General features: G+C 39.1%; 1 protein-coding gene across 1 annotated transcript; it reads left to right on the top strand.

The window, feature by feature from the left end:
* The first annotated feature begins 8,332 nt into the window (after nucleotides 1–8,332).
* LOC103701759 lies at nucleotides 8,333–9,214 on the top strand. Its single transcript, XM_008783928.2, has one exon. The coding sequence runs from the start codon at nucleotides 8,333–8,335 to the stop codon at nucleotides 9,212–9,214; it is 882 nt and encodes a 293-aa protein (XP_008782150.2).
* Nucleotides 9,215–14,345: the final 5,131 nt, after the last annotated feature.

Here is a 14,345-nt window from a genome sequence, read left to right as displayed (position 1 = left end):
TTTTGCTTTCCAGACTCCATCAACCATAATTCTATCAAATTCATTCCATACAACACTAGTCTTTTTACGAGAAGAGGTTTGATCTTCACTCGGTTCACTAGTTCTAGAGGAACTGGGAACATGGGGTTGGGGATTAGTTTCTTCTCCCTCAGAAACAGGAGGAATGCCAAAATGACTTTCCTCAAAAGATGACATATCTAAATTGGTGAATGCAAAAAATAAAAACTAACCACAAGGAGGAAATGAGTAGAGGACCAGAGGGCAGAGGTAGAGCCGAGATTTCTGAGCTTCCTCTTGTGCTCTCAACAGGGAGTGACCTCCTCTTCTCAACAAGAATCTCCTCTTGTGTAGCACTTGAACACTTGCTAAATGCAAACTAAAAATTAAATTGCTAGAAGAGAGAAATAATAGTAGTAGAGAAGGAGAGAATAGTTGGTTTGGTGTGGTGAGAATGAGGGAGGAAAGGGGTATTTATAGGACTCCAAATATTTTTTTTTCCAAAATACCCCTCAAATTAGCCATTTTTGGACTGTTGGGAGGAGTATTTTGGGTAAAAACAAAAAAATAGCCGTTTGGAAACAGCTATTTTCTTCCCCCTGCCAGACGGGCCGTGCCTGGCACGGCCCGTAACGGTGCCAAACGGGCTGTGCCAGGCACGGCCCATTTCGCGGCCCGTGATGGGCCGTGCCAGGCACGACCCATCTCGTGCCAGGGCCCGGCACGGCCCGCCACCCCACGGGCCTAGGGCCGGGCCGGGCTTAGCTTTTAGGCTAAGCGGTCCGTGTCCGGCACGGCCCGTTTACGAAGCGGGCCGGGCCAGGCACGGCCCGTTTATTTTGTGGCCCGGTGGGCCTGGGCCGGGCCCGGCACGGCCCGATTCCCATCTCTACAGGGGGTTTGAGTGCGGCGGTGGCGGGGGGAGCGGCAGCAGCAGGGGGCCGAGGTGGGCTTCGATGCAGCGGGGGGAGCAGCGCGGCGGTACGCACTACCTCAAAAGGCAGCATCTCCGATGTTTTTCAAAGCGTGGGATGCTGACGGTACGTACTCCCTTCTCTCTCTCTATCTCTCTAACCACAGCTAGGGTTTCCATCGCTTTGGTGTTTTATAGTCAGAGTTGGCATGGGTGGGTGGAGTGTGGATTCCAACGAAATTTTTAAGCGTCGTCTGGCTCAAATTTAAGGGGAAGTTAATATTAATCGGGGCATTTAGTGAGTATGATTCCGACGACGCTTTTAAGCGTCGTCTTTTTCTTTTCCTCTTTGGCCTCCGATGACGCTTATAAGTGTCGTCGGATTTTGGCTTTCGTCGCGCTTATAAGCATCGGTGATTAACCCTTCCGACGCTTATAAGCATCGGTAATATGTAGCTTCTGGCAAAGCTAAGTAAAGCGTCGGCAGATTCCATTATTTGCCGATGCTTTTTAGAAGCGTCGGTAAGTTTTATCGTTGGAAAAACAATTGCCGATGCTTCTATTTAGCATCGACAATCCAGAGTCGCAATAGCCTTTTTTTTTTTTTTTTTTTTCTGTAGTGTGAGAACTCACATCAAGAATATCTGTTGCATGAGAATGTGATCCCCCTAGGCTATCCTTGTTAACTGGTTTTCTGTGTTTGATGGTTGTTCATGGACAAGAGTTATAAGAGGCATAAGTTGATCATACTAACTTGTTCTAATTTAGTCGAAAATAACAAATTCCTATTTTTTTGTAGCTAAATCTGACGTGCCCGCTGATGCGTGGGTCCCTAACGTGGATTGCTTTTCAGCATAGTTTAAAGCAGTTGTGCAAATGTTCTATACATGGCTATGGTCAATGGGTGGTTTTATCAAATCTCAGGTTTGATGTGCGTTCAAAACTTTAATATAATTTTGGAAATTAGGAATTTAAATAGATTTTTTTTGCGTGAGTCTCCATGATGTCAAATGGTCGATTGAGGTGTCTCCATATCATGGCGCAAGAGGCTGATGAGAAAGTAATTCTACTAGAATGAGGAAGCGAGATTCAACAGTGATCTCAAAATTTCTGGATGCCTTGATCTTGTATCTAATCTTACAAAGGAAAGTGTAGTAGCTACTCATATGCTCACAGTACTTGAAAACTTTGATCCTCGCCTGGATTCTCAGCATCCATGTTCTTGCTGATAGCTAGGATGCAAAATGCTGTTATATGTCCATCACTCTCCAGCCACAAGAGTTAATCCTAGTAAATCCCTTTACCCATGAGAGTTACATGAGGAAAAGAGTCACCATGTGCGTGTAGTTATAGGGAATATTTGGCATGGGGTGATCATTCCAAGATCGAGAATAATATTGGTGGAGGTGATGAGATTATTGTGCTTGATTGCACCACAATGATACTATGTGACAGTAATCCTAAATTATTTTTACTTCTCAAATCACCCTAACGGAATACCTGTCCTTGAGGTCGGGTATCCAAAATCATCCCAAGATGGTAATGTTAGGCTAAAATCTGGATATAAAAATGCCCCTCAGTCTAGTGGAGAAATTAGTATATCAAAGTACTGTTAATATATTATATCAATATCATATATACTACATTATATTAATATTACATATATTGTATTTATGATATATATTGTATTATAATATATTATTAATCATATTATTGTCATATTATTATTCAAAGATAATTTTAAATTATAATAAAAATTTATTATTGTAATTTATATGTACATAATAAAATTATTTAATATATAACTTCCCTTATTTTTTAATCAAAATAAATATTAGTAGTAAAAATAATATATTATAAGTATAAATAAAAATATTAGTTCTATAATAACAATTATATATCTTCATAGGATTAATAATTTATAGAATCAATAATTTTTTTATGTAATATATTAATAAATATGTTAAATTTTGTTATAATATATTATATATGATTAATAAATATATTTTTAGGGAATATATTAGGGATAGTTTTGGTATTACATGATTAGTGATCTTGAATTTTCGTAGAATACCAAATAGGTTACTCGTGGATATCCGAAAATATTTAATTATTAAAATATAGCATACCAAACGCGGTGATCTTAGATTCCCAGAAATTTGATTATCCCGAGATAAGGATCGGCAATGATCTAAAATCATCTTAGTGATCTTATTTAGATCACCAAATGCCACCTATAGTTACATAGCCACTATTGTATTCAACCGAATGGTATGCTTTTATAGGCCTATGCTCCTCAACATGGGCCAAGCTCAAAATATGAAGTCATCTCCTCATATCCATGGCATGAATACTTTCGTCTATAAGGCAGACTATGATGCCCGATAGCCGTTTTCATAAATGTTAAAGATGTTTGAAAAAACCGGGTTGCCTTTTCGTGACTCTAATGTTGTAGTTTGTGACTATTGGCACTTAAGACTGGATGAATTTCTTGCTCAATTCTTGTATGCATGCATTTTTTTTCCCTCTTTCGACAAGTTCATGCATAGCAAGAGACATGTTCTGCGCCTATGCATTTGTAATTCAAAAAAAAACTACGTTATATGGGAACTTTGTAATTGAAAAAAAGCTAAATTATATGGGAAGAGCTCCTTTCCTTCACAAGAAACTTCTTTCCTTTTTCTTTTAAAAAAAAATGATAGAAAAATCACAAATCCTATCTTGCTCTTGTCCTTTGATTCCTATATATTGGATTCCTCAAGGTGACGTATCTATTTTTGTGCTTAATCTTATGATATATCCTATTTTCCATTCACTAAAGCAAATCACAATAATTGTTTGGCATCTTTTTCTATTTCATATTTTTTATTTTTAAATAAAATTATAGGAATTGAGATAAAAAAACATAATTTATACTATCATTTTTATATTTTAATTTTTAAAAGTTACTTTTATTATTATTCAAAAAGTAAAACTAAAATTTTTTTAACTCCAATATTCTCAAAAATAAGATACTCATGTTTTTACCATGTGCCTTCGTATCATTGCCGCTGTCACCGCGATCACACCGTAGCTTCATCATCTCCACCACATCCTTAGTGTCTCTACGATCGTTACCACATCATCATTATCATGGTCATCATCTCTACTATATAATTGGTATCTTTATCTCTACCATCGCTGTCACCACTATCTCTGCCTCAATCACACTATCATTATTATCATTTCCATCTTTGCTTTATCTATCACCATCGGTATATTTATTTTTTAAAAAAATTGACTATAACAAATATAATTATATTTTAAAATTTAAAAATAGAAAGAAATTATTTTTTATTTATAAATTATAGCAAGTGAAAATCATACCAAATGGCACCTAAAAATGATACTGGGGCTCCAAGCGATAACGTTTGCATTGAAGTCTTTGATCAGCTCCGTACTGTATGTTTTCAATGTTTCTCCAGAAGTGCAGATGAGTGCCACCTCCCAGGTTAAGTTGGGACAGTGATAGGGAGGATTCCTGTGGAGGAGTTTAGGACTCAAGCTTTCGACTGGTTAACTAGAAAATATCAACAGGCCTCTTTGCCCTGTGGATTACGCACTCCGAAGCTTGAGAACGAAGAATCCCAAGGGTCATATTTCGAAGAATACTCTGCAGCTTCTAAGCAGGCTTAAGATATAAAAATATCTTTTAATGTGCTAAAAAAATGATATCGCTTCCAAAGACCATCTCGCCAGCCAATGCATGAATTGTTCACGAGCAATTTACGTGCTCATCTCTAATCTCTTTTGCTTGCATTCTTTCTCGCTCGATTGCAAGGTTTTAAATGATATATTATCCCGTTATAACGGGCCCTATCAAACTGTTGCTAGCTATTATGATGGGTATACCACCTATTATTTATCTCAAACGGCAAATTTTAATTTTTTACTATTCAAAAAATTATCGAAATAATAACTGTTATAATGTATAACAACAAAAAATAAAGACCAATAATGAAAAAAATAATAGCATTATATTTTTACTTTTTTATTATATTAAATAATATTATTTTTCGGATCTTACAATCATTTTTGGAGCAAACTTTAAGACATTTTTTTTAAATAAAAAAGAAGGTACAAGTAAAGAAAGGCAGTTATTTACATTATAATGATCTGTTATAATGAGAAGTAATGGAAAATAATAACCATTATAAGGCATTATAATGGTTATAAAATCGTTATTTAAAAGCATGCTGCAGTAGATATATCAGAAAACGAACCTTAATTATATTTCTAGCAATGTACTTGTAGCTGGAAAAGCTGCAGTGCCTCCATACTTTATACTATGGTTTGAAATAGTGGTGTTATAACCATAAGAACGGCTATTACAATGGCTTCAGCCACGTCCTTTATGTTATTACGTGAAATAACATGAAAACTATGACAGCCATTATTTTCCATTCTTTTCTGTTTTTTATAGATCGTTGTAATAATTGTTAGTTTTTATTTATATGTTGTTTTAATAGAATAATATTTTTAAAATTCAAATTTTTAACCTTAAAATCCTCTCCACTAATGATTTTATGGTTCAAAAAATAATATTATTTCATCTAATATAAAAGTAAAGAAAAAGTCAACACATTATTCCTTCATTATTAGCTGTTGTAATCCGTTATAACACCATTATAATAGCCGTTATTTTACTATAATTATTTTAATATTAAAAATTTAAAAGTTGTTTTTCAGACAAATGATGGGCATTATAACTGTTATAACCACCACCAACAGTCCTGGTGGAGTCCTTTCTGACGGAATAATGCATTGTTTAATGCCTGATGGCGGACCACTGCAGGGAGGGAGAGAGAAAGAGGAAGAAGAAGGGAAGAAGAAGAAAAAAGAGGTTATAAAGACGCATGAAGAAGAGAAGAGAAGGAGGAGGAGGAAGAAGAAGAACAAGAAGAAGGCTAGGACTTTTTTATTCAATCATCAATTCCTCATACATGAGAGAGGTGGTATTTATATAGACCTTACATCTTGACCAAGTCAAATAATTAATTGACCAAATCAATCAATTGACGCTGATCAAATTTGGATCCTTACATCAATTAATCCCTTACCAAAATTAGTCCACTAAATTGACCGAATTACATAAATCCAATTGACTAGTCTAATAACCAAAATAACTGGCCAAATTGACTTGACTAAGACAAAAGCAAATAATACAATAAAATAAAAGTGATTCAGACTCAAATGGACCCAATCTGGGAGCCCTGATGTCGAACTCTGGTGCGGTACGAATGAAGGGCTATGATGGCTCCATCATCTGAAGGAACGGCTCTGATGTCTCCATCAATGCTTTGCTTCATGCTTAGAAACCCCATAAGGGTGGCAATGTGATAGTTCCAATAACCTTTTGGCTGAGCAAATGTTGTTCCAGTAACTAGAGATATTTAAAATTCCAGTAACTTCCAGTAACTAGAGATATTGAGGACAGCCAACTTAGGCTCCACATGAGCTCTGGGTCGTGCTTTCGCAAATTTGAGTTTGTGTTGACAAGAAAGCGGTACCCAAGGTTGCAAGCAGATGGCTGGTTGACAACTAAGTGCAATAAGTTCTGATGTAGAAAGAATTTGGACCACTCCACGTCTTATATATGAATCCAATCAGTAACGCAAGTAGGTATGTTCTTGTCACTCTCTGGTTCCCAGATTTCGTATACAAGTGGGTTTATTTCATACGTTTCCAGTTTACAGAGACACTCGAGTTGCAGAAATGGCAACGAATCGACTAATTACCAGCATCCGACATCAGATCGACGTGAGCCACTAAGCAAATCTCTTAAGTAGATGCCTCCCTTCCGAGCTCTAACACACCATCATCCACATTGTTTGCCACCTTACGTTTCGATTACGACTATAAATTGTTTTGGTAGGGCACATCTGGGTTATTGGAAGAGATTGCTAAGCGAAAATCTTAATAAAATACATATAGTTTGATTAATTTTAGGTTACTTCATGGATTATTCATGATTGATAGCCTAACTCAAAAGATTCTATACATAATTCATCGATATCCGAAAGTACCGCTAATATATGACAAATTCGTGATCTCTTCCTAATTTAGGCATCAAAAAGGTATTCAAAACTAAAACTTAAAAGAGTCTACTTCAGTTGCACCAGGTCTATGTCCCATGCATATACATAGCTGCTGGCTGCTACGATGCGGAATTCGAGTCATACTCTTTATTTGAAACAGATGCAGTCTATTAGACCAGCTACCAAATTGCGGCACGAAGTGAACGAGTTCAAGTGAATTTACCCTTTAATAGTCTTATGTAAAGGGTAACTGACACGGACAGAGCCCCAGAAGTAATGTGACGTACCAGAAGCCATGGCATACATCTGAGAGCTACGCGAAGCATTTGCGATATCGTAGCAGGTATCATGAGTTCATGTCTTCAAGAGCTTTATATGCTAATACCAGTGAAGCTCAGATATCATAAAACTGCAATATTTAGAGAAAAAAAAACTGTCAATATTTGACAACTCAAAAAACAAAAAGAATCTATTATTGAATACCAGAGCACTCGCTAACTAAGCTAACATTAGTTCAAAATTTCTCTGCGAAAACATGAATCCACACAAGACCACGCACGTACCACATGCATGCACAATCTTTGGCACTGTCCTTTTACGTAGACCAGTGTTGGAAAAACAGTTGCATGAAGCAGATGCGACACTGGTTGAACTATTCGAGTATCCAGCACGGTATGTCCTGTTGTACATGTCGGCCCCTCAAATCAAATGCATCGTAAAGCAGGATTACGTCCTCCTACCGCGCATTGGATGTTCTAATTGTCCAATCAACATCTACCTAACTCCTCATCAAATTACTCAGATCCCTTTTGGCTAGCTATCTCCTCACTGTCAAAAAATTTCTTTGCCTTGGTAGGACTCGATGTCGTGAGCCCATCCCAAGTTTTCATTTTGGACAAGAACTCTACGTTCCGGCCGTCCAGATGCGGACGAAACACTGCTCGCTTATCGGTCAGATGGGCCTCACTCGAAATTAATAGATTTCTATTTGCAGGTTTCTCGTTTCTACTATACATCACCTGTTGCCTTGTCCTAAGATACATAACAAGTTAGCTTACTTTCTCTTTCTCTCGCTATGCGACAGCAGATGCAGCCACCACCGTCTCAAAGTTCATTGCTAGCCACAGATGTAAAAGGATAAGCTCTAAATTGAGCTACCTGCCTCTTTGAAGAAATGAGAAGAAAAAACTTAGAAAGTGATGGTAGCACTTAGTAAGAAGGAAAGGTGAATGACTGGGAATAGGGATGATTAGGTTGCACTTTCTATTTATCTTATTTATATGAAGGACTGGCATACTTGTTACTTAACTAGAAGAAGTCCAGGTTCCATTCAGTCTTTCTCCAGATGGAGCAGGCCTTCATCCCCAAGACCATCCCCACCCCCACCAACCTTCCTTTCATCATGGTCTCCAACTCCACCAACGCCCCAGCCGCTTCGCCCTCCACCCTCGCCCTCCTCATCCGTCTTGTTGCCTTCCTCAGCCTCGCTGCCGCCTCCATGTGGGCAAACTATGAAGCCGCCAAAGGCTTCGAGATCACCATCCTCAGTGCCGACACCCACACCGCCGCTGGCCGGCATTTCAACCTCATGTTCGTCTCCAACGGCCGAGCCTCACGGCTTATCCTCAACTCCAGTGACTTCATCGAGCGCGTGCTCTACCCCAGCGAGCTGTACCCCAGGAAGCCCGTCCGCCGCGTCACCCTTCAGTTGGCCATCCAAAACCTCAACGAATTCGTCTCGGTGAGCTCCGGTCGCCGCCCCGGCGACTTCGTTATTCTTGTAAGCCCTAGTGTCATGGCGGAGGCCAACGTACAAATCTCGATGGCCTCGGCAGTGCAACGGGGCATGGCCCAAGTGTGGCTCTGGAACGGGCGGGGCGGGGCCCCTCCATCACTCCTGAATGCCATGGCCGAGTACCTTACCATGGCGGCCCGTCTGATTCACCATTTGAAACCCAACGATTTCTCCATCGCATCCAAAACGTCATGTTGGGGTGACCGCAGCTACATCGACGACGCGCGGTTCTTGCAGTACTGTGAGGAGCAGAGACATGGATTCATTGCACGCTTGAACCGGGCCATGCAAGGGCAATGGGACGAGCACATGGTGGACTCTGCACTTGGCTCGCCATCTCGACAGTTGTGCTCGGCCTATCTCTTGTTGTCACGTCATGGAGGAGGCCCATCTGGTCCAGCGTCAGATTTCGTTTTAAACCAGGCCATGTGAGGCGTGGGCTGGAAGACACACGGCCGGACTTGCAATAAAGTTACGCAGACAGGGATGGTCTTCTGAGATGAGAGGAGAAGGGGACTAAACATATGTTCAGTTCCATTTTATTGCTACATTAATAACTTATGTCTCGGTTCGCATCCGATTTACGTACGTGTCATCACTTGTATCCAGATATATATGTCACCTTATCTGCCCTTGCATAGATAATTTGCACAGTATATATTAACAAAATGACGTGACTATTAAACCCTGCATCAGTTTATTTTTCTCCTTACACGATCTCCATGCTCTTCACCTGGCGGGGATAATTTAAGGGTACCTGGACGTGGTCCTACTTACACCACAACTTGGGTTAGCGGTCCGTCTGTCCCCTCAATAAATTGCCATCTTCCGAGGGGTCCGACTGCAAACTTTTACAGGCGAGGCACGATAGCCAATTATCAACTCAAGGAGAGGTGAAAACGGCAAAAACTCTTCCAGTCACCAAAGGTCCAAAACTTTAGGACCAACACTCGATGGTACAAAGCAGCTCACCAGCAGGCACATCAACCGCAAAAGCCCTTCGATGGCGTGAACCCCGCGAACTTCAATATGTGGAATTTGTTTTGTATGGCGACAGTTGTTTTTGTTTCACCTGTTTCAATGAGAACCTAGCAGCTGAATAATTCTATCCAGCATAAAGTTATAGTATTCTCCAGAATAGATTTTATATTCCTTCAACTTATAGTCTTATATATTCCAACTTATCCAGCAAGTGAGTGCTACATTAGTCTCACCCGAGAGTCCCAGAGGCCACGCTATTGTACGTGGTCGATCTGGCTTACCATGAGAAGCATCCTGTGAGCTTCTCTCATGATACTTTTGAACGAAGCTCGAGACAATGGGTTTACCGGGCCTATACCAGCTTTTGCCGGCAACCAAGTCATGTTATCTACTTATCTGGAGTCCGGAGAGAAAGGTGAGCCGAAGCTGCAGGCTGGCGAATTGCGCAGGCGACGAACTTTGATGCAGAAGTCGAAGTTTCACTTTAATTGATATAACAAAGCTGTTATCCAAAGCTGTGATCTGGAGCTCTTCTAGATATTTCAGTCCGATCAATACCTAAATTGCTTTGTGTGTTCGTGCCTCAACGGTGGCCAGCTGGGTCTCTTCCGTATCTTCGATGCATTGATTTTGTCTGCGAGCTTGCATGTGATCCATGGATAGCTGTGCGACAAAACTACTCAATCCAGTTTTTCGTTTTTTAGTAAGCAAGGTCAATCTTGTTCACCATCATCTAATCTTGATCTCGTGATTAATATAATTGTATGTAAAAAATTTAATGTTAAAACACAACTGATTTGCGTTCACAACGTAATCACTTTTGAACCAAAGAGTCACTTGTTCACCTCTATCTTTATCCATATTTATGTAAAGATCATTCTTTAGGCAACTTTACCCTTACTTCATTGTTTTATTATTATTATTATTATTATTATTATTATTATTATTATTATTATTATTATTATTATTATTATTATTATTATTATTATTATTATTATTACTATTATTATTATTATTATTTACTTTACCTCACCCCCTAGACTTGGCAGTCCTTGATAAAGAACCAGATTTTCTTTACACCATTTTTGAATTAAATAATTATTTTTGGTAGCACTTTTGTAATTTAAGATAGAGGGTTTAGACTAAATGACAAATTTGAATTTTGAAGAACAAATAGGGTTAGGTTTGAACGGAAAAGACCCCAAACGATCAAGTTACTATTTTATCCTCATATAAAATATGTGGTTGCTATGAACAGAGAGGGTGAGATAAAGAATTTTTGCATGGGGTAAAAAATCTTATATATAGGAAAAAATTTTAGTGTTTATATTAAATATATTATAATTATTTTCTTTTTTCGCTAGTTCGGCAAGAATGAGCAATATTAGACCCCAAATGACAGCCTTAAATGTGTTCACAAAGCTTTACATGGTGCCATATTTACTTATCATTTTAAAATGCCTTATCTACAGTTAATATACTTCAATTATTCGAATTCTTATTTTGAGACAATGAAACCAAAAAAAGACTTTTAAAATGATATATTTGTTAAATTTATGAATAAATAAAATTATCCTTAACTTATAGTCATTAGTTTAGGGTTCAGGAATCATTCGATCAAATGTAATATTCCAGAATTCAACAAAAAAGCTCTAAAAGAATTTGTGAAAAATTAAGATAGAATTTGGAAGGCAGAAATTAAAATAATAAAACTAAAAAGTAAGAACTTTTTAAAATATTTTTAAAATTATTTATTTGGGAAATAAGTATAAGAGATGCAGAAATAATAAATGACAGTAAAAAAAATCACCACCACAACGATAACAACATGAATAATGTATAAATAAATCATAAAATTTATGTTAATTGAGAATAATCAAATGTTTTTGAATCAATTCATAATTTTTTTAATAATTTGAAGGATATTGCAAATATGTTTCTCCAAAATCGAAGATGATGACATGCGATAAGTGTCTTGAGTGTGTGGTTAATTGTCGTGGAGTTTTGATGATCTTACGGCGAGTCCAAGTCGGGAACTAATTTAGCAGCAGTTTCCAACCCAAGAGGAACCCGTTTCTCAGTGTTGGTACTGAAATGTGGCATATTTCTGTACTAAAATTTCGGACGCTGAATTCATATGGCCAAAGATGGCGTCCTTATTGCTACTGCTGCAATGATGGAAGCTCTTGGAGGGGAATCCATGAGGATTTCTCTCAAGTGTTGGGGCCATCAACCGGCTCTGTTGATATCATCCAACATGACGTCAGGAGCTATAGAAAGTAAAAGTAAAATGATAAATTGATGAAGACTATAAACTACTTTAATTTGATACAAGAAAAAAAGCAAACAAAAATATAGATTTGTATTTGAGAATAGCACCATGTTTTTTTTTTTTTTGCTGGAACGGTTGGATCATATCTAGTGGGTACGGATAAAGTCAAAAAATAGGATACCTCGAAGTGCCAAAAGCACCTCCCCATCTCCAGTCTACAAGGTACCACCGGAGTGACAAACTACATATGCAGCCACCCAATTCGCAGCACCATTGGCTTCACGATAAATATGTTTGGCCTGAAAGGCCCCTCCAATCCTAACCATAGTCCAAATGTCTCGGAGTAATGGATGGTCACAACCGTTACCCCTTAGACCCCCCCGGATCCAACTGATAACGGTGGCTAAATCACCCTCCAGGATGATGGACCTAGCTTGTAACACACACCGGGCATGGCGAAGACCCGCTCAAGTAGCTCTCAGCTTTGCACTTGAAATCGAAGTGTCAAATAACTGACTACCCCCACAGCCACAACCCTGGCAGACGGGTCCCGAATAACAAAACCCACACCTCCCCTCATGCCATCGTTCAGGACGGACCCATCGAAGTTGACCTTGAGGAAACTCGAGGGTGGGGGCTCCCAGGTGAAATACACCGTATGGAATACTGCCGAAGCAGAGTGGGAACCCCAGATGTCCCGAGCTATCAAGGTCCCTCCAATGGAGGTGGTATGACACAGCTTTGCCGCTTGAACGCGAGCATTCTCCACCACAAGTCTCGGCGACATACGTCGTTCGCCGAATGTACGAGCATTCTTGGCCAATCAGATCTGATAGACAGTACAGCTCGCTCAGACCGCCTTTTGACGAAGCACCGGGAACACTGAGCCCTGACGTATGGCCTGTAAGAACTGGTCCCTACGGCTCCACACCACCTACGGGACCCCTACCAGACACCAGGTGGCCCTAACCCATGTATATTGAAACAAGGCATGGTCCACCGTCTCGTCCACACTGCAAACCCCACACTCTAATGGGATCCTCAATCCTCGTCCTCCAAGTACAGCTCTTGTGGAAAGGCGGTCCCAGACCACCTTTTAGAGGAACAACGCGACCCTCGAGTGGAGTCCCAATTGCCAGGCAAGTCCTGCCTAAGCTCATACTCTCGCCTAAGAATGCGGGAAAGATCGCCTACCCTAACCCTAGTTCTGGTAGAGGAACTTCACACCCGCACATCTGGTCCACCACTCCCTGGTAAAGAGAGGGATCAGACCCGCTCCACCAGATGCTCCCCAAAGAACTGGGCCAGTCGAATCTCATCCCAACCGCCCCTTCCTCCGGGGGTTATAAGATCACAGACATGCAGACCCTCCCCAGCCTCAACACTAACCGTAGTCGGCCAAAGATGCAAATGGAGGGCATCGACCCATGGGTCCCCAGCCACCATGTATTTTTTTTGGAAGTGAGAAAAGCACCCTGTCAATAGCGTAGATTTAAATAGATATGTTCTTATAGCTAGTTGCCAAATTATGATAACACATTTTGGTGCTTCCGCAAAATCACCACAAACTTCCATAACTATCTTTTGTTCACAACCGACGGCCATATAGATAATAGATAAACCAACAACAAAAAATAAGAAAAAACAGGCAGAACTGGCCGAGAACCGTCACAATTATAATTGCAGATATGCAATGATTTATATGTTTTACTCTCCAATGATAGCCTAATTAAAGCAAATCATTCATGTTACAGTGCAAACTGTGAGTTTTACAGTGCTGCAGTACTTGATAGCAGACAGCTATGGCATGATTAAGTATATGATGAGCACATATGATTGTAAGTATACAATAGATAGTTTTGGAAGTCACTTTCTTAGCTAGCATACAAGGAAAAATGTAAATAACAGCCACGAGATTTTTTTTTTTTTAGGGTTAATTCAAAAAAGATAGTCAATTGATTATTTTTAATAGAGAGATTGGGATTTTTTGTTGGTCCCTGTATCTAATAATTTTTTTTAGTGCTCACATGCGCATTGTAAATCCTGAAATCAATAAGATAAACTATAACCACAATTATTAACTCTTGTTGTTTTCATTTGGAATCAATTTTATGGATCCTTATTTGTTAAGCATCTATTAACTATTACTTTTAATATTATACACTCTGTGGTCAGAAAAGAGGGAGCTGTCTGTGAGCTTGTATTTTTTAATTTTATTGAATGTATTTGTATATGTATTATATGAAAAATCTGTCAAAGCAAAAATAAAATAAAATAAAAAATTATGGGATTCAAGAACACTGGATCCGT

This window comes from Phoenix dactylifera, chromosome 9, assembly GCF_009389715.1.
Source record: "Phoenix dactylifera cultivar Barhee BC4 chromosome 9, palm_55x_up_171113_PBpolish2nd_filt_p, whole genome shotgun sequence".
Taxonomy (NCBI): domain Eukaryota; kingdom Viridiplantae; phylum Streptophyta; class Magnoliopsida; order Arecales; family Arecaceae; genus Phoenix; species Phoenix dactylifera.
The sequence above is the reverse complement of the archived record's forward strand: the minus strand, read 5'-3'. Positions and strand labels throughout refer to the sequence as shown.